Raw genomic sequence first — 25,016 nt, forward strand, 5'->3', positions numbered from 1 at the left:
TCTCCGGTGAGCCAGGACTGCTGGAAAATGATGGAGAGCAGCTTGGCCAGCTCAGCTGCCAGCTCTCTCAGCACCCTAGGATAGATCCCATCTGGTCCCATGGACTTGTGGGTGTCCAGGTGGCTCAGCAGGTCTTGAACTAATTCCTCATGAATTTCCAGGGGAACACACCACTCCCCGACCCCATCCCCCAGTTCAAGAGGCCACTTGCCCTGCCCTGAACTCCTCCCTCCTTGCTGTTGAAAACTGAGGCAAAGAAGGCATTCAGGACCTCAGCCTTTTCTACATCATCAGTTATAGTGTTCCCCTCCTGGTCCAGTAAGCAGTGGAGGCTCTTCTTGCCCTTCCTTTTTGCGTTGATAAATTTATAAAAGTGGTTTTTGTTATCTTTCACGGAAGTGGCAGCCTAAGTTCTAGCTGGGCCTTAGCCTCTCTAATTTTTCTCCTGCATAAACTGGCTACCTCCTTCCAAAGGTGATACACCCTATTTTTTTCCCCCAGTTCCTTCAGGAGCTGTTTACTCCTCCATGCTGGTTGCCTTCCCTGACGGCTCATCTTTCGGCACATGGGAACTGCCAGCTCCTGTGCCTTCAAGAGCTCCTGTTTAAAGTAGGTCCAACCATCCTGGACCCCTTTGTTCTTAAGGACTGCTGCCCAGGGGACTTTGGAAATAAGTTTCTTAAGCAAATTGAAGTTTGGCCTGTGAAAGTCCAAGGTAGTCATAACAGAGAATATAAAATTATAACTTCCTGGTGATTAAATGATCTATTTGGTAAACAGACAGAAACAGAATCTGAATGATTAGAGAACAGTCAGAAAAGTCTGTAGAGATTTTACATCATATAATGAATCACAAGTGCACTGTTTACAGAAAAGTAACTTAATTATGAACTACAAACACAACAGAACCCCAAGTTAAACAGGCTTTTAGCATGAAAGGCAACATCCAACTCATTCAGAATGCAGAATTACAACTGGAGTTCTCAAGTGTCCTTATGATCTCCATGAGCATCCTGGTTGAATTTGATTCCAAACTGGGCCACTTTCAGCAGAACTCACCCATACACTACGTATTTGGAAATAGATTACATAATTTTGGATTAATTTTGAGACTTTTTTTTCCATGTTAAGAGTTATTTCAAATTAAGTGCAAAATACACAGAAAATCATATGACTTCTCATAAGGTTCAGAAGACTTTTCTTGCCAAAAATGCTCTAGTATTTTCCAAAGTAGGTGTGAATGAGCACAATGAATGGAAAAGAAAAATAAAAAATAAAGACTGGAATGTGAACTATCATGAGAGTAATGTTAAAAATGCCTTTGTCATTAGCTAGAGGTAAGTGCAAAGGAACAGTATCTCATTGAGATAGTGAGGAGTCAATTAAATGAAGCTCCTGCAAATGAGGAAGTTTGCAGAAATATGAGAAAAACTAAATATAGAAATGATGCTTTATTCAGTGAAGTTTTGCAAAGTTGAAGTTCTCACTGTAAATATTAAAGAATTTACATATTATTTTGAAGAAAAAGTTTTATGCAAAAGGTGATTGTATAAGTGTTCAATTTTTAATTATAGTTCTGTCAATAGTCTGAACTACACAGTTCAGAAACATGAGTAATGGCAGTGTGTAGCACATACTGTTTTATAGTATTTATTATTTATTTACTATTTAAACTTTGAGAGAAGTTATCTAACCATCTAATTTCACAAACAAGTTTCATCCACATTAGCTGTGTTAAACTGAATACTTGTAATTAAGTTGAAGTATGTCAGCCTCAGAAGACACCCACTTTGAACTTATGTCTCAGATCATGGCAGAAAACTTCATATGCAAGATGCTCAGAGAACACAAGTAGATGTAGAAGGAAGTGAAAAAAACATCTACATGCTCACTAAAAATTAAAGGTGGTTGTCAGCTATGATTTGGATCAACTAGCAGGAACACCATTAATTCAGAGTTTGTTCTATGGTACTGTAATAAATCAAAGAGAATTTGATTCAGATTGATCTGTGAAACTCCTGCTTCAGTCTGACTAGTGCCACAGAATCTGACTTTCATAGTCCAAGTAAAGGAGTGAGAGAAAAATTCTGTGGAAGGAAAGGAACATGTGCATGCAGTTTCGTCCTGCAAACTACGTATTGTAGCAGTTATGTAAGTGAGCGCTTCTTTCCTGTTTTGTCCATACATTCTGTTTAAAGGAAGAGAAGTTTAGATTATTTTCTTTCAAATATCCTAGTTCTCCTTATCCTGTTTTCTCAGATCAAAACAGGAATAGGCAAAACAAGCAAGATCAGAACAGCAATAGGCAAGCAAATCAGTTAGTAAATGACAATGAAAATATGGGTTTTTTTGTTGTTTTGCACAAAATACAAGGCAAATCAGAGCATGCACTTTTACCACTGTTTACTGCAATGGTAACACTTTAGAGTTAAGTATCTGTCATTCACTCAAAACACAGCGAGAGAGTTTCCCAGCGTTGTGCCTTGCATCAACTACTACTCATCAGTGAAACATGTCTACAATTAAATTTAAAAAAAAAAAACAAACCCTCTTTTTTTTTCCAGGCTGTCAAAATGCAGATACTATACTTGGCAATTTTATCAAGTTGCTATTAGTAAAGTCTTGTCATTAAAGATATTTATGGTTCCAAAAAGCCATCCATGAGGAAAAGTATTGTCTAAAGAGAGATTTTTTTTCTTTCTCATTATTCTAGGAAATGAAGAAGGGGTTTTGTTCAATCCTCTAACACCCACAGGCAAAAATTATACTTGAAAATATTCATCCCCAAAAGAGAGAAGTTTAGAAATGTGTAGCAACTGGAACAAAATTTTAGAGTTGTAACTCAAGGTAACTTCAACTGGAGCTGTCATTAGTATGCTGGTTAGCATACCACATTAATAGAGATACTTCAATTCCTCCCTTGAATTAATATCTCTATACTAGCTAGATATAACTTAAATACATTTGTAATGAGCCATAGGCAAATCTCATTAGTCTGTGATACTGGCAGAGATAATGAGTAGCCCAGGTTTTTACAGCGTATTGCCTTGCACAGAATGTTTTCTTTCAGGCCATAACAGTAGTGGGTGTAAATTGGAAGTGTATGAAGGCACAGAGGTCTACTTTTGTATTAACATGGTTTTTTAACAAGTATTAACAACCTTTCTGACTTAGCAATGTCATTATTTTAGTGCAAACAGCATGATTAGAGCAAATGACTTGATGGGGTTAATGTAAACAAAAAAAAATTTGAAACTGTCAGAAGTTTGAAAAGGACTAACTACAATTAAATAGGTCACTTCTCTGAAGTTATCTTGATTTAAATACATGTCAAAGAACACAGGTAGTTTCTTAAAGGAAACATTCCATGGTTGAAGAAACTGGGGTTGTTTATTCTGGAGGAGACTGAGGGGAGACTTTGCTCTATACAATTACCTGAAAGGAGGTTGCTCAGTGTGGTGGGGAACATTATCTTCTCCCCAGGAACAAGTGGTAGGACCAGAAGAAATGGACTCAGGTTGCACCAGGGGAGGTGCAACTGAAAGGATTCTTCACTGAATTAAAGACTGGAATGAGCTATCCAGGGAGGTGCTGGAGCCACTATCCCTGGAGGTGTTCACAAAACACAGAGACATAACACTCTAGGATGTGGTTTAATGACCATGGTGGTGTTAGGTCAATGGCTGGATGTGATGATCTTGAAAGTCTTTTCCAACCAAAATAATTTTATGATTCTATATTCTGCTGACTGAAAAATATGGCAGAAGGAAAGAAAAGCGTTTTAACAGAACAGTAACATTTTCACACATGCTTTCACAATCTATATTCAAATTTACCTCCTTTTGGTACAAAAATATCAGAAACTGCAGGAAAGTCCCTTAAACTTCAGTTTATTCTGGTCATGTTACTGAGGGGTCTGGACAAACTAAAGGTGAAGACAGTGTGTTCAGCAAAGTGGAAAATGGACCAAACTTTAAACATAACAAATATGAAAGCAGAAATAGGCAGTGAAAAAAAGGTAAGAGAATCTCAAAAGCCACTTACAGAAACCTGCTGTAAGTTTTGTGATCCATTCTGTTCTAAGATATGGTTTACAGTTGGACTTGATGAGCTTAGAGGTCTTTCCAACCTTAATGACACTATAATGATTCTAAGGGACTACACTAGGTAGATAATCAAATAAGCAACCAACCTGATGCAGAGCTCCAACAATTTTTCGTGCTTCTTGGTAGACTGTCTCAGCACTCCAGTGGTGGTTGATGTTTTTGAGGGCTCTGGCCAGGCGGTTATGCTCTCTCAGCCACAGTGTGTGCATAGCTGCCAGAGATGTGACCTCGCTGGATCGGCTGTCCCCAGCCATAAAGCATTCAATCCTCTCATCTTCATTCTCATTCAAATCTTGTGCACAAGGCGATGGGATCTGGTCTGTAAAAGGCAGGTATTCCCGATGATTATCATAATATTTCACATTTACTTTAAGAAGGCCTTCTTTGCTTGTTAAATTCCTCAGTTTATTTTCAGTAGCAGAAGTACTGCCATAGACAGTAGAAGCATCAAGGAAGGAAGTTAAGGCATTGATTTGTTGTCTTGGAGTCAGCACTGACAGATTTTTGAAGAGAATACTGTGATCACCAGTGCCACATGCAGGAGATGAACGGTAGAAGGGCAAGCAATCCATCTCCACAGTTAGGCTATCATTGGTAGTCACCTGTATAAAACAAACACGTGTTTTCTGAGGTGACAACAACAGCAGTGGAAGTAGAATTAAGACTTGTGTTAGCACTTCTGTCTTATGTCCCAGTTTTCAGTTGTTCAGATCTCATCTACTGGAGTGGTATATTCTAAACTTGTAGAGATTATCTTTCTTTAGATTTAAGCAAGAAGATTATTTAATACTTTTTAAGCAGACAGAAATAAACCCCCAAACCTTTCCTCTGTCCTAAAAGCTACTGATGTAAATATTTTTGCATAGATCTACACTTAGATTAATCTGGCTTCACAATCAGAGTTCAAAGAATCATTATGGTTGGAAAAGACCTAAAATCAGGTCCAATCTTCAACTGAACACCAGTGTGGAGTCTGAGTTTCAGGGAACATAATGTTGAAATGTTCTTATCAATTGATCAACATGAAATAGCAACAGGTAACACATACTATATGTGACCTAGAGAAAATAAATGTTTTGTGCGGGCACACAGGTTTACTCTTTCTATTCATTTTCTATCTCCTTGCTTTTGAAAACTCTCTGGAAGAAGAAAGCAAATATTGCAGATGTTACAAAAGAAGTTGTAATTTTTTTCTTTATGCTTCTGGTAATACAGAGACCACTTTGTAAAGATAAATTAATCATTAAAACCAGAGTAAAGTGACAAAATCACCTTCAAAAGGAATGTAAGGGCTTTGTATAACATTGTATCACACAGTATCACAGTATCACCAAAGTTGGAAGAGACCTCATAGATCATCAAGTTATATCCAGTAAAATTCTCTTACTGCTAGAGTTCATGCAAGTAGGAATTGATAACAATGAAGCATCCAAGTAAGAAAGAGATTAATTTGGTTTTCATGCTTTGTTTGTTAAAGAAATTCTACCAATATTTATTAATTAATAGGTTTTACAAATCAGAGTAGGTTATTTTGGAAGGAAACATTTTTCTTTTACTGATTGCTGAAATCAGTATTTTATCTATTTCTGTTTAGTATTTGTGTCTATTAAGTTGTTTGCCATACTAGTATGGCTTTCTTTTTCTCTTCACCTGGTAATGTAAACAAGGATCTCCTCTCTTACTACAAATATTTGAACTTGGCAGCCACAGCATTGCATGTGTTGGAGTGCTTCCTGCTTCTAGTCATCAGGAAAGCCTGGACAAATTCAGGTATCAGGGTAAAAAGCCGCTGGACAAGGAGGCTTACAACAAAACATATTAACAATGAATGAATGTTGTATTGAATAATCTTTAGCTAACTGCCACTGTAATTTAATTGCAAACCATTCTGTGCCCCAGTGGAGAAAAACAACAGTAATGAACATCATTGGGATGGAAGAACTGCATAATGCACTCCCTTCCCTTCTCACTGGGTAAGCAGTATGCAGCCAGCAGCTGAGCAGCCAAATGAGAATGTCCTTATGTTATCCTTCAAATATCATCCAAAACAGTCTGAGGGCAAAAATTACTCTTTTCTGATGAAATAGGTACAGATTCATATTTTTCTCTAAAACTAATGAGGAAGATCCATATAAATTTTTTCTCCATTTTGTATAATTATAGAGGGGAAAAAAAACAGAACCTCAAAACACTTTCTGGTCAAAACAGTTTTCCTATTATAGCTGCACATTGATTTGAACTATTATATCTGTATGGTGAAACCTGCTTGTGGTGAAACTCTTTTATGTTCTTTTATAACATCTAAACTGTTATTTCGGTTAAAGAAATTCTTTCTTATTGTGAATTTACTCTGTAGGGAATGACCTTGTTAAAGGATTTCGCTGTAGACTTAAAAGAAAACCTAGTTTATGGTCTATCAAAGTTTCCCAATAAAGAAAACATGAATGTCTATTTGTGAACACAAGACTTGAATATCTGATATTGAACTGCTACCTCTGAAACACAGAAGGAAAAGGCAGGGGCTCACTTTGCTGACTACTGAGCACACTCAGAGACAGTAACCTACCACGTTACATGTCATCTTTTGTAAACCACCTCACTTTTCTGAGACTGTTTCTTTTCCACCTTTTTGTATCTGAAGTAACTGTCTGAAAGCTTTTCAGACTTGGATCTTACTATGTATGTGTGCTGTGTCTAACTTATTGTCGGTGATGTAATTAATACTGAATCAAGTCAGCAGATCTCCTGTGAAAGTCTTTCTAATACCTCATTATGTCTCTAGCCTTAGCTTGAAATAATCATCTGAAAAGTGACAGGTTATCTGCACAACCCTGTTCCATGCATCAAAAAGCATAAACTTGTGGTGGAGGGCCATAGGCCCAAAAATAGGCTTATTCATGCCTTGCCCTGCCTGAACATGTTTTTTTTGCCCATAACCAGAGGTAAACACATAACGAGCACAAAGGGGCACAATAGGCCTGGTGCTATAAAGTCTGTCCTGCCCAGGCTTTAGGTTGTATAAGCCCCCACACGCCCAACTTGTGCCTGCCTGGTGTAAGGCCCACGTGATTCCCATATTTGGGAGGTCCAGGCTTGTGGCTTTTCCCTATTGTGGTATGTTTGGCTGACTGCCAAAAGCTGATTGGTCATTCTAGTGGCCAAAGGGCCATTAATCTTAGCCCACATTTAATAAATGGGGGTACACAGTTAAACAAAGTGCTCAGACTCCCCCACACTGCTTGCTCCCTCACTCTCATTGTTATGCTGAAGCCTGCCTGTATCTACGGAGCTCAGTCTCCCATGCAGTCGTGCACCCTATTGCATGCCTGCTGCTTTATCATTGCCTGGTAAGTGCCACTGCAGCTGAGTTACCAGGAAGCAAACCCTGGATTGTCTACATGAGATTGGCCTGCATGGCCAGTGTTACATCGTACTCCTGCACCCAAAGCTCCTGCTTAAGAATCCCTGGACAGAACATCCAGAAGAAGCCAGGAGACAAGGGCAGAGATTGCATCCTTTGCCAGGAGAAGATGGTCAGAGACGGTCCTTTCCCCAGAAGCCAGGAAGATTCTCTTTTGCCCTGAAGCCAGGAGGATTCCAGCCTCAAAGTCCATGGGCAAAGAGTCCTCTGAAAACTGGACACTTGTATAGGCTGTGACGTAGCCCCAGAGGGTGATTGATAATTAATAGGAATTTGTGAGTAAATGCTTTAATGCCTCTATAATTTCTGTTGCTTCCTGCCATAGAGCAGAAAGAGCTTCAGCCCAGCTGCTGGGCAAGCAGCATATTGACCCCAAGCAGCATTAAGCCACGGGGAAAGTCCTCTCTCTGTTTATTGTTCGAATATATGCTAGTTATTAACAAGTTACTGTTTGGGATATTCCTTTAATGTCTTCCATAACCATGTAGAACAGATATCAATTTTAAACTTCAGTGGTTGGGGGTGGCAAGAGTTCAGAATATTGAAGTTAATAAATTATATATTTTTACAAAATATCCTCTTGCACCAATTAATTTCTCCCCTCTGCTACAATTGGCATAGGTGGCAGAATACTCTTCCGTGACAAAATTAAAACTAGTGATTTATTTCTCTTTTTTTCCTTACATTATGAGATTCTGAAAAGATATAGGAAAAGAATGTTTGAGCTCTACCAGAAGCTAAGGGCTCAACGTGAGAATCACTGGGTGAAATTTTCATTGCCTTTATCATGAAAATGTTCAGAATAGAAAATCATAATGCTTCCTGCTAATCTATGAATCATTTACCTACACTTGTTATTAATATTAATGCACTCTTGCAGCTTTCAATCCTTCATTGAATTGCAGTAACTCAGAACATTTTCCAGGCAGCTTCACTAACCTGTATGCTCAGGAGCTTTTCTCTCCATGGTGAAAATCCCAGAGAGGGTGTGCAGCTGTAAGCACAGCTGTTCTTTTCCATGTGTGAATTATCTCTTGCGTGCTGCTGTTCTAGGAGTGCAGCAAGAGTGAGAACTGCAGCCTCACTGTTTACGCTGTTGGATAATACACTATCGATGTCACTGTCTTTGGAAACCAGTCACTCTTTGTTCACATACAAAATGAATGTATAAACCTAACTGAACTTAGTTTTAATTAAGATTTCAGGAAGATCAGTTCTGGAGTGAAATAGCATTTTGTTTCAGTGTTCAAAATATGGTTCCTCCTGTCACACAAAAAAATAGTGTACATATATATATATATTTAATACAGTGACTATTCTTTCCCCTGACAGAAACAGTCGCAAAATGCTAGACATATAACAGAAGTAAAAGAACAACCAATTTCTCTAAGATGTGAATAAAAGAATAAAACCAAACTAGAGTTGAAAAATGAATGGGGTTATGAACATGTGATCATCCACCAGTTAGGAAACTTACCTGATTTACAATGCTTTGGATGAATTACTTTGTATATCCTCTCATCATGGCCATTCTGAATATCAGGCACTAACTCCCAAAGGTAGCCAAGGCTGTTGCTTGACCCCATTTCCCTGCTAGACTACACTGCAGCTCCTAGGCCACATTCAGAGCTGGCTTTAGCACACAAACACACAACTTATCTCCAACACCATCCTTGAAATATACTCTGTGATGAATCTCTTCACAGATCCAAGAGAGAAATCTGAACTATGCCCCTTGCTTAGAGCACTGAAGGATGCACTCACTGGGCCTACAACGTGGTAAACTGTGCAGATTATTTCTTTTTGCACCCAAATGCTGCTAGTGCATGAATAACATTAGCCTTGGAGTCCTGTTTTGAAGACTTCTTTAAATTCTCTCTTTTGTAAACAGATGGGATTTCTAAGATTGACTTAGTCATGATTCAGTGATTAGTCTTCAACGGTCCTTTTGATCCACATTTGATTTAATTTAAGTGCCTTTTCTCAATTTTAAAATCTATTTATTAATAAAAAATTGAGGTTTTTGCACTTAAATATCAATACCAATTATGCTGTTTCAAAGAATAGGTGATAAACAAAGCATCAGCTTTTAAAGACTTTTGCAGTTTCATATCAACAGCAAACTGGCTTTTTAGAAATGAGAGTCAAAATTTAGTCACATTTTATATCACATCATAGTATCACAGTATCAATAAGGTTGGAAGAGACCTCATAGATCATCAAGTCCAACCCTTTACCACAGAGCTCAAGGTCAGACCATGGCACCAAGTGCCACGTCCAGTCCTGCCTTGAACAGCTCCAGGGACGGTGACTCCACCACCTCCCCGGGCAGCCCATTCCAGTGTCCAATGACTCTCTCAGTGAAGAACTTCCTCCTCACCTCCAGCCTAAATTTCCCCTGGTGCAGCCTGAGGCTGTGTCCTCTTGTTCTGGTGCTGGCCACCTGAGAGAAGAGAGCAACCTCCTCCTGGCCACAACCACCCCTCAGGTAGTTGTAGACAGCAATAAGGTCACCCCTGAGCCTCCTCTTCTCCAGGCTAAACAATCCCAGCTCCCTCAGCCTCTCCTCGTAGGGCTGTGCTCAAGGCCTCTCACCAGCCTCGTCGCCCTTCTCTGGACATGCTCAAGCATCTCAATGTCCCTCCCAAACTGGGGGGCCCAGAACTGAACACAGTACTCAAGGTGTGGTCTAACCAGTGCAGAGTACAGGGGCAGAATGACCTCCCTGCTCCTGCTGACCACACCATTCCCGATGCAGGCCAGGATGCCACTGGCTCTCTTGGCCACCTGGGCACACTGCTGGCTCATGTTCAGGTGGGTATCAATCAGCACCCCCAGATCCCTCTCTGTTTGGCTGCTCTCCAGCCACTCCGACCCCAGCCTGTATCTCAGCATGGGGTTGATGTGGCCAAAGTGCAGCACCCTGCACTTGGAGCTATTGAACACCATCCCACTGGACTCTGCCCATCTGTCCAGGCAGTCAAGGTCCCGCTGCAGAGCCCTTCTGCCCTCCAACCCAGCCACATCTGCCCCCAGCTTGGGGGCATCTGCACACTTGCTGATGACTGACTCCATGCCCTCATCCAGATCATCTATGAAGATGTTAAAGAGGATGGGGCCCAGCAGAGATCCCTGAGGGACACCACTAGTGACAGCCACCAGCTGGATGTGGCACCATTCACCACCACTCTCTGGGTCCGGCCCTCCAGCCAGTTCCTAACCCAGCACAGAGTGTTGCCATCCAAGCCATGGGCTGACAGCTTAGCCAGCAGTTTGCTGTGGGGGACAGTGTCAAAGGCCTTGCTGAAGTCCAGATAGACCACATCCACAGGCCTCCCCACATCCACCAAGCGGGTCACCTGATCATAGAAGGAGATCAGGTTGGAGAGGCAGGATCTGCCCTTCCTAAACCCATGCTGGCTGGACCTGAGCCCTTGGCCATCCCTCAGGTGCGCTTTTATCACCCCCAAGAGAACCTGCTCCATCAGTTTCCCTGGCACTGAGGTCAGGCTGATGGGTCTGTAGTTCCTGGGTTCCTCCATCTGACCCTTCTTGTGGATGGGGACCACGTTGGCTGTTTCCAGTCTCCTGGGACCTCTCCGGTGAGCCAGGACTGGTGGAAAATGATGGAGAGCAGCTTGGCCAGCTCAGCTGCCAGCTCTCTCAGCACCCTAGGATGGATCCCATCTGGTCCCATGGACTTGTGGGTGTCCAGGTGGCTCAGCAGGTCCTGAATTAATTCCTCATGAATTTCCAGGGGAATACACCGCTCCCCGACCCCATCCCCCAGTTCAAGAGGCCACTTGCCTCCTCCTCCCTCCTTACTGTTGGAAACTGAGGCAAAGATGGCATTCAGGACCTCAGCCTTTTCTACATCATCAGTTATAGTGTTCCCCTCCTGGTCCAGTAAGCAGTGGAGGCTCTTCTTGCCCTTCTTTTTAGAATTGATACATTTATAAAAGTGCTTTTTATTATCCTTCATAGAGGTGGCAGCCTCTCTAATTTTTCTCCTGCATATTCTGGCTACCTCCTTAAACACGTCAGGAGAAGCCTTCCCCTCCTTCCAGAGGTGATACACCCTCTTTTTCTCCCCCAATTCCTTCAGGAGCTGTTTGCTCATCCAGGCTGGTCGCCTTCCCCGCCGGCTCATCTTTCGGCACATGGGAACTGCCAGCTCCTGTGCCTTCAAGAGCTCCTGTTTAAAGTAGGTCCAACCATCCTAGACCCCCTTGTTCTTAAGGGCTGCTGCTCAGGGGACTTTGCAAATAAGTTTCTTAAGCAACTTGAAGTTTGCCCTCCGGAAGTCCAAGGTGTGGGTTCTGTTATAATTCCTCTCTATCTCCCTGCATATTGAGAACTCCACTATCTCGTGATCACTACACCCCAGGCAGCCTCTCACTGTCACATCTCCTACCAGCCCTTCTCTGTTGGAGAGCAGCAGGTCAAGCTGAGCTTGACCCCTAGTAGGCTCACTTAACAGCTGGCTCATGAAGCTGTCCTCCATGCATTCTAGAAATCTCCTGGATTGCCTCCTCTCTGCTGAATTAACATCCCAGCAGATATCTGGCAGGTTAAAGTCACCCACAAGGACAAGATCTGAAGATCTTGAGACAGCCTCCAGCTGTTTGTTAAATATCTCATCTGTTTCCTCATCCTGGGTGTGTGGTCTGTAACAGACTCCAACCAGGATGTCAGATTTGTTAGTCCTCCTTCTGATTTTAACCCACAAGCTCTCAACCCCTTCGTCCCTCACCTTGAGCTCAGTGGCATGGAGTGACTCCCTAATATACAGGGCCACCCCTCCTCCTCTTCTCCCTTGCCTATCTCTTCTGAAGAGGTTATCTCCCCCCAGTATAGCACTCCAACCATGCCTGTCATCCCACCAAGTTTCTGAAATGGCAACTATATCATAGTCACCCTGGTGGACCAGGACTTCCAGTTCCTCTTGCTTGTTACGCAAGCTGCGTGCATTGGTGTAGATGCACTTCAGCTGGGCTTTCAATTGTCCCTAGTTTCCTTCCCACTCTCTCCTTCTCAGAGAGAGTAATTGCCTCACCCACCCCCTTCAGATCTAGTTTAAAGCCTGCCTAATGAGCCCTGCCAACTCCAGTGCCAGGACTCTTCTGCCCCTCCTAGACAACTGCACCCCATCAGGATCAAGCAAGTCTGGCTCAGTAAAAGTTCCCCCAAGGTCAAAGAACCCAAAGTGCCGCCGCTGGCACCATCCCTTGAGCCAGCTGTTGATGTCATAGGTTCTGCTGTTCCTCTCTGTGAACTCCCTTGCCACAGGGGGAACTGAGCAGAACACCACCTGTGCTCCTGCCCCATCTATCAACTTCCCCAGGGCCTTAAATTCCTTTTTAATTTCCCTGGTTCTCTTCTTCTTGATTTCATCCCTGCCAGCCTGTATTACCAGCAAGGGATAATAATCAGAGGGCTGGATTAGGTTAGGGAGTCTCCTGGCAATGTCCCTAACCTGGGCACCAGGAAGGGAGCAGACCTCCCTGTAAGATGGGTTGGGATGACAAATGGGTCCCTCCGTCCCCCTCAAGACTGAGTGCCCAACAACTATGACCCTTGTCATACGGAGAGGACACATTCTACTTTCTTCACTGCATCATGTGAAGTAAATTATACCCTACATTAGCTTCAGTGCATAGAGAAGCTAGCCAGTAATCAAAGCCCAGCCTTATTACTGTAGATAGAGATGGGGGCATCAATTCAAGGGCTTCAATGGGCATGGGGCATTCCTCTGCAGCATGAGGAGACAGGCTGTGCTTTGACAAACAAAAAAGTGTTTTTGCTTTGTTACCTCATTTTTTTTGAGTGAAAAAATAACTACAACTTTAAATTAATTGGACAAGAATACAGGATCCTATATTTATACCAATTTATACTTCTTCTAGCCATCCAATGAGCTTTGAATTCATGTTTTCCATCCACTCAAAGAGATGATACATAGAAGTTTCAACATCTCCCCGAAGATCACTTTATTCATACTCTGAAAAGACAACCCTCTTCAAAAGTTTGCATCAGCTGCTGGATATATCTTTGCTTTCGCTGGGCAAAGTTAAGATGCTTTAACTTTAGCTGACAGGCAAGTTAAAACCAGAATTATTTATGACTACTTTTTTGTTTTCCCTAATGGAACTCAAAACCTTGAAGCATGAGAACAATAACACTGTGGCGAGACTAGTAAGATTTCTCTGCAACATAAACCTGAGAAGTAGAAACATTTGAGATTTTTTTACCAAGTACCTTATCTATAGTTTATCTGTACAAAACAATTTTAAACATCTACCTGTGTCATTTAAGAATTGCATTGAGTTCCAGTTTTTCTGTCACTGCTCTAATATTTTTGGTTGATCTATCAGTCAACTTTGTAATTATTTCAGTGTTACGTACATCACTAATATCACTATGTGTTTCACCTTACCCACCTGCTTAGAGCCTTACAGAAATTAATATAGAATCTTACCTCTATTGGAAAACACGGATTTTGTTTTTCACATGTCATATGGCACTCCAATCCATTTAGGAAGGTGGTTCTACTTGTGCTCTGGGGTGTGAATGCAATGTCATGGTCTATGTACTGTCCCCATACCATAATAATATCAGAATACAAATTGTCTTCAGTAACAGCCTCATTAGATGCATGGATAATTTTTCTTGTTACTTCACGAACCTGGGAAGAGAACTAATTTAGCATGAGCACCAAGTAGCATTTACTTCTCACAAAATGAGAAAATGCTAAAAGGCAGGGGAAACAGTGCTAAAAGGTTCCTATTTATAAAAGGAGTACTTTGTGTATTTGAATAATAGATGCTGGTACCACAGATTCAAACTCAATTGAGCGACAAGGATGACTGTGGGACTTGAACATCCCTCCCATGAAGAAAGACTGAGAGAACTGGGGCTGTTTAGTCTTGAGAAGGGAAAGCTGAGAGGGGATCTTATCAACATCTATGAATATCTGAGGGGTGGGTTATAGTCTCTTTTTGGTGAGGCCCAGTGATAGGACAAGGAACAAGAGTTACAATTAGAACACAAAAGGTTCCACCTCAGCCTGAGGAGAGACTTCTTTACAGTGAGGATACTCGCACTAGAACAGGCTTGCCAGAGAGGTTGTGGAATCTCCTCCAGAGACTTTCAAAACCCACTTGGATGCATTTCTCTGTGGCCTGTCCTAGGTGATCCTGCTTTGGCAGGGGGGTTGGACTTAATGATCTTTGGAGGTCCCTTCCAACTTCTAGCATTCTGTGTTTCTGTGACATCATCAGAGCAAAATCACTGATTTGTAATGATTAGAGTCTTTTTATTCCTCCCTCATGCTGCAAAATATTTCCTCACATACAACAGCTGCCTTTGAAGCTAAGCAACTGAAAGGGCAGCACTTCAAACAGTGTCACGATGTCTGTAATAAATAGATGGGATATATAATGAATGCATAAGGCAGGTGCAGTCAAAAAGATTTGGTAAGGACAAGAGGCAACATGGGATTTGCTAGGAACATCAGGCTTTATATTGAAATAGTCAAGAGCAGAGATCATAGAGCTCACCAGATACAAATTTCCATACTGTATTTTAGTACCTTTGGTGGCCACAAAGCACAGACCTTCTGTCTTGCAGTCACTAAGACTTTCTTATCACTGCTATGCTGCATTCTACTATTGTTTATAGTATTCACCACACTTACCCCTCACCTTCATGTTATTTGCATGTTGCTTTTTAAAGGCTTAAATGATATAGCTGGAGAGCTAAACGTAGAACAAAATACAATTATAGAACTGAGAACAAACATTGACAGCCCATGTTTTATCCTATCTTGCTTCAAAATAAAGCAGAGAACCTTACTGATAGTTGGATACTGTCACATTTGGTGCAGTCATGCAGTTTTGGTGTAGTATGTTTCATTTCATAAGTACGTTACCTTAATGAGTCTAGAGAAAGGCAGCTTGTACCATCTACTGGAAAGCTATTTGTGTAAATGTCAGGTTTTCATCTTCAAGTGCTAAATTGTGCCGCTTAGAGACAATGTTATTTAATTAATAACATGAGTTGCAGGTGACATTAACACTAAATTCTCTTGTTCATCCTTATTAAACATACAGTGGTTGAAATAACAAGACTTTGAGTCCATTAAAAGTCAAGTTTCAAAGCAATTATTACAAACCAGATAGAGCAAATCCAAATCAAATCACTTTAGGTTGCATTGGGGAATTTTTCACCCAGTTCTCTATGCAAATAATTTTTTGTTTAAACTCACCTCTATTGGAGGTCTGATATATTTTTAAAGTGTATAAGCTGCTAAGCCCCACAAATATTGCAATCTCTTTTTAGCTCAGTACCTTAGGCTGTCTAAAAAATGAAGTTCTGGCTTGATAGTGATGCTTGCTCAGTTAAGGTAGGAGATATGGCATACATGCATACACAGACACCCATGCTGGCACATCTGTGTTCTTTGTATTTATTTAGTCAACATCCAACCCTGTTTTTCTGTATTACAGATATCATCATGGAAACAAAGAATCACAAAATCAATGGAGACTGCATGATGTGTCTTTCTGTGAGAGCAAGGATTAGGTTATTCAGAGCCCCATCAAATCAAGTGTTGGTTGATTTCCCAAGGGATATTCCAAAATTGTCTAAGCAGCCTATTCCAACATTTAATTCTCTCAACAAATTTCTTTTCTTGCAACAAACTTTCTCCTGGAGAAACTTGCGATAGCCCTGTACCAGTCTTTGAGAACTCCTTCAATCAAGAAGTGTCTTTTAATATCCAACCAAAACTTCCCCTGGTACAACTTGAAGTCATCCCCTTCTCATCTGGGGAGAAGAGACCAATACCCAAGTTGCTCCAACCTCCTTTCAGGGAGGTATAGAGAGTGGCAAGGTCTCCCCCCAGCCTCTTTTCCTCCAGAATAAACAACCCTGGTTCTCTCAGTTGCTATGGTCTAGTGTAAGTGTTTCAAGTGATATTGTGGTGCATTTTCTAACCAAGGGTAGCTGGACTCCATTGTATCGGATGCTAGGATCCCATCCTCGAGGTTGGCTGAGTCCATCTTCATAGGCTGGAGGAAGCCACCTAGCCAGTGCTGTGTTGGATGCTCCCCATCTAGGATGTTCCCTGGGAAAAGAGAAACAAAACCCAAAAAGTAACAATAGGAGCAAGTAGCAATGTCTCCCTCCACTCCACACTTCCCCCCCCCCCCCCCCCAGTCCGGCACCTCTGAATGTATCCCAAATATAAAAATTATTTAAATTAATACTGGTTATATTATCAATACAAAATAATTTGAATATAACCAACATTTCTCTGAATGACATCTGTCTGGGGACACCTTGAGAACAGCACATGGTGCCCCAGAAACATAGACCAGTAGGAGTTGGAAGGGATATTTGGAGATCACCTAGTTTATCTTCCCTGCTAAAGCAAGGTCATCTAGATGATGTCACATGGGAATGTGAGATTTGAAAGTCTCCAGGAAAAAAAAAAAAACACCACATAAAACCTCTCTGTGCAGCTTGTTCCAGTGTTCCACCATCCTCAAATAAAGAAGCTTTTCTTTAAGTTCAAATGTTCTAGTTTGTACCCATTGTCCTTTGTCCTATCACTAGGCACCACAAAAAAGAGCCCAGCCCCATCCTATTGACACAAACTTTTGGATATTTATATGCAAAACAGCCTCAGGTCTCTCATCCTCTCCTCATAAGGCAGATGATCCAATTCTCCAATCATCCTCATGGCCTTCCACTGGACTCTTTCCAGTTATTCCCTGTCCCCCCTGAAATGAGGAGCCCAGAACTGGACACGATGCCAATCTGTCATCCTGTAGCCAGCTTTCTTTCAAGACAAAAGTCTACAAGTAATAGGGTGGTAAGCATCAGATCATACCTGATTTGCGGGCCAGGAAAGGATTCCTCGTGATTTTTAGTAATTAGCATATTCAGTGATTTTTGGGATTGATCTAATTAATTTTCCTTGTGCCATGAACATTTCTTATGCATTTTCCATAAGAGTATCTTTTAGTTTTGGATTTGATTGTTTTGCTACCTCTTTTTTTTTATGTGGCCTGTTCAATATCTTTCATACCTATTAAATAGATAGAAACGTTAAATTTTTTTTTTCTTTTTTTTTGTAATGTACCTAGCTGAGTGAAATTGTGAAGCCACAAAGAACCAGAAATAACCCCAGATGGTTGGTAGGAGCATGCAGTGTTAAAACATGTGGTTATATATCTATTGGGAGACTAAAGAGAGAACAATTATTTTATTAATACTTCATTGATCCCCAGGACGCTGAAGAGGCTCAATTTGCCAGGCTATATGATACAGTAATACACTTAATTATCCACAATAATTCACACTTGAAGTTTGAAGTATGCTTTAATAAAGCATTCAAATTAGTTACAGTTGATTTGCCCTTATTGAAACCGCATAAAATACTGCACATAGTGTAGTGCTATTTCACTCAATTAAAAGTAATTAAATGTTAATTTCTTAACCAGTGATTTTTCTCCTGATTGTTTTCATAGTTTAGTAGATCACTGGAATGCTACTTTAATAAAACCCTTCTAACACATCTTTTTGTTATTACATTAAGCATGTTAATGTCTTGAAGTTTTGCTTAAGTTAAAATGATTTTATGCCAAGGTAGCAGAAATAATGAGATTTTTGTACCATAGAGCTTTATGGAGTACTCAAATTTTATTGCAGTACTTTCTGTTTATGGGAAATTGGACTTCTCATCCAATCCATTGCATTTTTTCAATTTTGCTGTGTCTCATTTGAAAGGAATCTGGAGTTTTAAGATGCAGTTTGCTATCCAGATTTGTGTCTTTTTAATGTTATGTTTATGTCCTGTTGAGTTTTAAGTAGAAAGAATGAATGTCATGCAGCAATTTAATAATTGGATTTTGTCATGTTTCACAGTATCACAGTATTAACAAGGTCAGAAGAGACCTCACAGATCATCAAGTCCAACCCTTTACCACAGAGCTCAAGGCTAGACCATGGCACCAAGTGCCACGTCCAATCTTGCCTTGAACAGCCCCAGGGACGGTGACTCCACCACCTCCCCAGGCAGCCCATTCCAGTGTCCAATGACTCTCTCAGTGAAGAACTTTCTCCTCACCTCCAGCCTAAATTTCCCCTGATGTAGCTTGAGGCTGTGTCCTCTTGTTCTGGTGCTGGCCACCTGAGAGAAGAGAACAACCTCCCCCTGGCCACAACCACCCCTCAGGTAGTTGTAGACAACAATAAGGTCACCCCTGAGACTCCTCTTCTCCAGGCTACCATGGACACAACTTCTGGCAAACTTGTAAAACTTCTGAAAAGTAAGTCTGCCACTAAACTGAACACTTAGCTTGTATTGAAGTGAAGCAGATATCCTAAAGGAAACACCTCAATTCCTTCTTATGATTAATTCTTTCTTTCTGCTGATGGGCATATTCATACCCCCAACTCTGTCAAGTATTAGAGCTTCAGATTAAGCATCAGATTCTTACCTAATGAAATGATTAGTGACACAGCAATGAAATAGAAATGCTGCAGCCAAATTTCCTCCTGCTGCCCAAATATTAGGCAAACAAAAGGTAATATAGTCATCTCATCACCTGTCCATCAAGCTAGACAGACAGACAACTCCTGGGTGAGATCCTGTCATCCCATGCTCTCTCACCATTAGCTTTTCAGTAGACGTATAGCTGTCTTAGAAAGTTAAGATTAGGTGAGGTTAATTGCACTGTGAGATTCCATTCATTTAGCATCTAAATACTTCACCTTTGAATTCCTGTCATTACACTATACACTAAAAATGACACAGATTGATGCTAGTTAGCTGAGATAAAAAATGGAGAAAGCAAAAGCTATGCAAATATGCCTTGCTTCCCTTAATTTAAAATTAATGTTGTAAATTTATTTCAATTATTTTCCACACATAAGCCTCCAGGCAGAAAGGAAAGCAAAATCCATTAATATCTCTTACTAGTCAATATGGATGATGACAGTGCTGGGAATGTTTGAAATCATGTTGAAATTCTTCATTAAAAGCCATATTTATCCTATTTTGTTACAACTTTGTTCTAGGATGTTGACACTAAAACAAAATCACCCCAGTGCTGTGGAATAAATGCTTTGCCCCAAATATGTGAATTGAGGAAAACATCCGTAAAGACATTCACACTCTCTTTCTGTGCTAGTTTGAAGCAAGCTAGAATGTTTTGGTAAAAGAACTAGATAATGGGCAGTGAAAAGGAAAACATGGTTGTGTCAACTCCTCTCAACAGTCACGCTGAGAACTCTGGGAAGAAGAATTAAACATTCTCCATTTTGTCTTTCATTCTGTCTTTGTCTTCAGACCTAGTCACATCTCCTTAACCCCACTGCCACTAACCTTCCTTCTTAACCTCTTGGCTGCACATCTATTCTTCCTGGGAACTGGGGTAAGGTTGAGAGGGGCCGGGGAAGGTGTTGGGGTGGTTTGAGAGCCCCTCCTGGGGACTCTTGGTTTCTGGGAGGGGAGTTGTGCTTCTGTATTGTTTATCCTTTGTATATTTCTGTATATAACTGTATATATTGTAAATAGCTGCTTGTATATTTGCTGCTGTAAAATAAATAGCTTCATTTATATTCCCAGAGGCCGTCTGAGTTAGCTGGGGCAAATTCAAAAGTGTGTGGGGGCAGGTTAATGCCCAAACCATCAAACTTTCAATTACATAGATTTTTCTTATAGGTAAACATTTAATTTCACAGTATATTTCACAGGTTAATTCTGTTTTATATTTCACCTATGAAATGCAGCGTTTACTGGTTTACACCACAGCTGCACATTCCTACTGGGTACCTAAAATTATGAATACAAATGTCCTGGTACATTTTCTATCTGGTAGTGTCAGTTGTAAATCAAGGAAAAGAACACTCTGTTAGTTACCGCATTTAATGTTTCAAGTCTTTCCAGCTGGTTTACATTGTAGAACACATTGTTAACATCCTGGTATAACAGTTTCTTAAAGAAGATATATTTTAGTAGAGCTTGAAGTATTTCAACCGGCTCACAAAGTTCTAGGATAAATTAAGATTCAAACTGCTGGTTTCAAAGTCTGCAGTTTTGGGAGTTTTGATTTGTTTTGACTTGTACTTTTTAGAGATGTTTAGAGCAAAAAAAGTCTAAAATATCACCAAATATGAGTTGTAGGTTTAAACACTGATTTGGTGCAAGGAAAAAATCCTATACACAGTAAAACGCTGTGTCTACAGGCTAAGCAGACTCAATGGATCATATTCACCCTGCCCAGCACTAGAAATAAGACTGGAATGCGCCTGCCCATCCTTATATTACCAGAACCACAGTAAAGAAAAAGATGTTTAACCTTACCCACAGGAGAGTGGATTTCTCTCCATCTCTGGAGAGAATGCCTCCAGCAGCCATGCTCACAAATTAAGAGTTCAGCCATGTGCTCTAGTTCAACTACATGAATGTTGGCCAAAATGTTCAAGCCCTGATGGAGCTGTTAATGCAAATATTAGACTAGCTTTTAGTTCAAATTCCAAGCAACCCTGGGGCAATATAAAGGATATCCATATTGTGCTAGTTTGAAGCAAGCTAGAATGTTTTGGTAAAAGAACTAGATAACGGGCAGTGAAATGAAAACAATTGATGTCAACTTCTCTCACAGTCTCGCTGAGAGCTCTGGGAAGAAGAAGTAAACATTCTCCATTTTGTTTCTCACTCTTGCTTTTGCCTTAGACCTGGTCACATCTCATTAACCCTGCTCCTACTAACCCTGCTCCCTAACCTCTTGGCTGCACCTCTATTCTTCCTGAGAACTGGGGTAAGGTTGAGAGGGCCGGGGGGAGGTGTTGGGGTGGTTTGAGAGCCCCTTCTGGGGACTCAGGTTTCTGGGAGGGGAGTTGTGCTTTTGTATTCTTTATCCTTTGTATATTTCTGTATATAATTGTATATAACTGTATATATTGTAAATAGCTGCTTGTAAATTCTGCTAGCTGTAAATAAATTGCTTCATCTATATTCCCAGGGTCCGTCTGAGTTAGCTGGGGCAAATTCAAAAGTGTGGGGGGGCGGGGTAACCCTCAAACCATCACATTTTTAATTGGCTTTCCCAACGTGGGGCTAGAGATTTTTGAGTGATTGGAAAATTAGCTCTGGGAATTAAGATGAAGCTAATCAAGCAGCTATTGTACTTGGTGGGGATTGCTGTGTGGCCTGTTTTCTGGTTTTTTTGTGTACAATTGGATCAAAGATCAAATTGGTTATTTCTTGCTTCATGTAGTTTTTAAGAAGGCTAAAGTTAAGCTTTCAAACATGTTCTGGAGCTGGGGTGATTTTATTCTTGGTTATGCTGGTTTTAGTGTCACTGAGAATATTACTAGTGATATTACAAGAGTTTTTGTCAATAATGTTACAATCAATCGAGAGTCTGCTTTATCTACTGCTCTCATGAGGGTCATCCAGCCCCAAACTGAAATGCCAAATCCATGCAAGGATTTTTACAATAAAGAGACTGTGGCGGGGTTGCTGTGCATTATCATGGCTCTTATGATTTTAATTTTCATATTAATTTTGGCATTATTGGTGAAAAATTCAAAACCAGCTTCTGTAAGAGCTAGGAAAAATTCTGTGTCTCAGAAGCAGTCTCTTTCACAGCAAAACAAGGGAACACAGTTATCGGCTTCCCCCTTGCCAGCCTCTGCCCCTCCTTCTCCAAGAGCTGGGAACACAGCCAATGTTCCCGCCGCTAACGTAAACAATGATAAGGATAACCAAAACAAGCCACAGAGTTTAGCAGGAGCCTCAGGAGGACAGGCAGGTACCCAAAATCAGAATATTCCTAGCAACAATCAAAACAAGTCAGGGTTGGCAGGCATCCCAGGAGGACAGGCAAACAATCCCACTAATGCTGGTAACGCTAGCCCAGTTAGTCCAAATCCTAATGACACCAGCTCAGCCAATTCAAACCCCCAGCCAGTAGACCAGAACCAAAATCCTCCTGTTAAAAGCAAGGCAGATTTGAACTCACAAGCTCCAGGTCAGACCCCCAGTAATACAAATCCTCCAAGTCAGACCTCCAAGGATTCAAATGCTCCAAGTCAGACCCCTAAGGATTCAAACCCACCAAGTCAGACTCCTAAAGATTCAAATCCTCCAGCAGACATGTCCAAGTCTGTTGCTGCTCAGGCCCTTCTGGCACCTGCTAAGGCCAAATCTAAGACAAAGAGTGGTTCGCAGGAGGATGTAAGACAGGGGACCTCTGGTGATCAGCAGCAAGAGGAGGAAGAGGAGGCAGTTAGTCTACGAGACCTTGTAGATGTGCTGAGACAACAATACTCAAGTGAGAGGAGTGCTGTGAGGTTAGCTGCCAAGAGAGAGGATGGTTCCAATGAGTTTAGGAATGCTATGAGGAAGATTGTGTTAGGCCCGGCACCACCAGAGCAACAGGAGGAAGAGGAGGAGGATGACATCCAGGGATCCAAGGATCCACTCAGAGAGGTCAGGGAAGTTAGGAAGGAATACACAAGGGAATCAGGTGAGCCAATCTTAAGCTGGCTAGTGAGATGCCGTGGCATTGGTGCTAATGCTCTGCAGGTAGGAGACAAGTCTGCTAAACAACTGGGACCACTCACCAAGGAGAGTGGAGTGGACAAACATCTGGCAAGTCCTCTTGGTAGGGTTAGCTTGTGGACATGCCTTTTGTTGGCTGTGGCTATGAGATATCCTTCCCGAGATGATTTGCCATGGGCTGCCAAGAAGTGGAACACCGTTGAGCAGGGAATTAAGCTTCTGAAGGAGTTTGCTGTGAAGGAAGAGCTTTATGGAGATCATGGTACTCATGAGCCTGACGATATTCCTTTGGGAACAGGTCTCATGAAGAAGCTGATTAAGCTTGCTCCTTCATCCTATGCTAACATCTTGGCCAGTAAGTTCCTAGCAAGGAGTGATAATGGAAGATCTTTCACTGTTGGTGAATTCACTGATCAGCTCAGGCAGATAGAGGACAGCTTGTCACATTCTGGTATAATCTGTGCCATAAAGACTATGACTACAGAGCTTAAAGATGGTTTTCAAGAGAGCATGAAAGAACTGAAGGAGGATCTTAAAACCTCAATTTCCAATCTGGTAAAGGATACCATTCCTGCATCATCTGAATGGGTGCATGTTTCTGCAGTCAGGAACAGATGCCCACCTCCTGCAAGGCGATTCCAGCCTAGGAGGAGACAAATTCCACCCAGACAGCAGCAATCACGTGCGTCACTGTGGATACTTCTGCGTGACACATATGGGGAGAACATGAACAAATGGGATGGTAAACCTACTTCAGCTCTTTCAAAGAGGGTCAGGGAACTGCAGAGTGGCAGAAACAGAGGCAGCAATGCCAGGAAAGTAGCTGTCACTTCTTCAGCTTCCGAGAGCAACTGCAATTCTTCCAACAGTTGCAGTTCCTCTCACAACAACACCAATCATTGTGTACACCCCACATGCCATGTTCAGCATTAGGGGTGCCCTGCCTCCAGCCAGGAGGAGGAAAGGGATAGTGGAGAGAACCGAATCTATTGGAATGTATTCATTAGGTGGCCTGGCAGTTCAAGAGTTCGGAAATACAGGGCTTTAGTTGACACAGGTGTTCAGTGTACTTTATTGCCATTCAATTCCAAAGGGACAGAGTCCATTTCTATCTTTGGAATCACTGGTGGATCTCAAGAGTTAACTAAGATACAGGCTGAGATCAATTTAACTGGTAAAGAGTGGAAGACACATACTATTGTAACTGGTCCTGATGCGCCTTGCATTTTGGGAATTGACTTTTTGAGACAAGGTTGTTTCAAAGATCCTAAGGGTCATAAATGGGCTTTTGGTATAGCATCTGTAGAGATTGAGGATGATAAATTGAAATTGTCTATTAGACCTGAACTTTCTGATGAATCTGCAGTTGTGGGACATCATGACATAGAGGACCTGGAAGTGCCAATTGCAACTCAAACTGTTCATCATAGGCAGTACAGAACTAACCGTGACTCTTTGTTGCCCATTCATCAGCTGATTCGTCAACTGGAGAGTCAGGCTGTCATAGAGAAAGCTCATTCACCTTTCAACAGTCCCATCTGGCCTGTGTGTAAACCTACGGGTGACTGGAGACTCACAGTTGACTTTCGTGCCCTCAACGAGGTGACGCCACCCATGAGTGCAGCTGTGCCGGACATGCTGGAACTCCAGTACGAGCTGGAATCGAAGGAGGCTAATTGGTATGCAACCATAGACATTGCTAATGCTTTCTTCTCTATTCCCATAGCAAAGGAGTGCAGGCCTCAGTTTGCATTCACCTGGAGAGGAATCCAGTACCAGTTCAATCGTTTGCCTCAGGGGTGGAAACACAGCTCAACCATCTGTCACTCAGTCATCCACAATGCCCTGGAGAAAGGTAAAGCTCCAGAGCACATCCAATACATCGACGACATCATTGTGTGGGGCCAAA

The 25,016-nt window shown here is 41.5% G+C and overlaps 1 protein-coding gene across 1 annotated transcript in view; it reads right to left on the reverse strand.

Moving 5' to 3' along the window:
- The window catches only part of TPO (thyroid peroxidase), a 74,175-nt gene that overhangs the window by 26,660 nt on the left and 22,499 nt on the right, over positions 1-25,016 (reverse strand). The window contains exons 5-7 of the mRNA XM_064146736.1: positions 16,525-16,654; positions 14,006-14,212; positions 4,193-4,708 (exon numbers count right to left, since the gene is read on the reverse strand). Coding sequence (XP_064002806.1) covers positions 4,193-4,708; positions 14,006-14,212; positions 16,525-16,654 — 853 coding nt within the window. The remainder of the gene's footprint in view (positions 1-4,192; positions 4,709-14,005; positions 14,213-16,524; positions 16,655-25,016) is intronic.

Source organism: Pogoniulus pusillus, chromosome 7 (assembly GCF_015220805.1).
Source record: "Pogoniulus pusillus isolate bPogPus1 chromosome 7, bPogPus1.pri, whole genome shotgun sequence".
NCBI classification, from domain to species: domain Eukaryota; kingdom Metazoa; phylum Chordata; class Aves; order Piciformes; family Lybiidae; genus Pogoniulus; species Pogoniulus pusillus.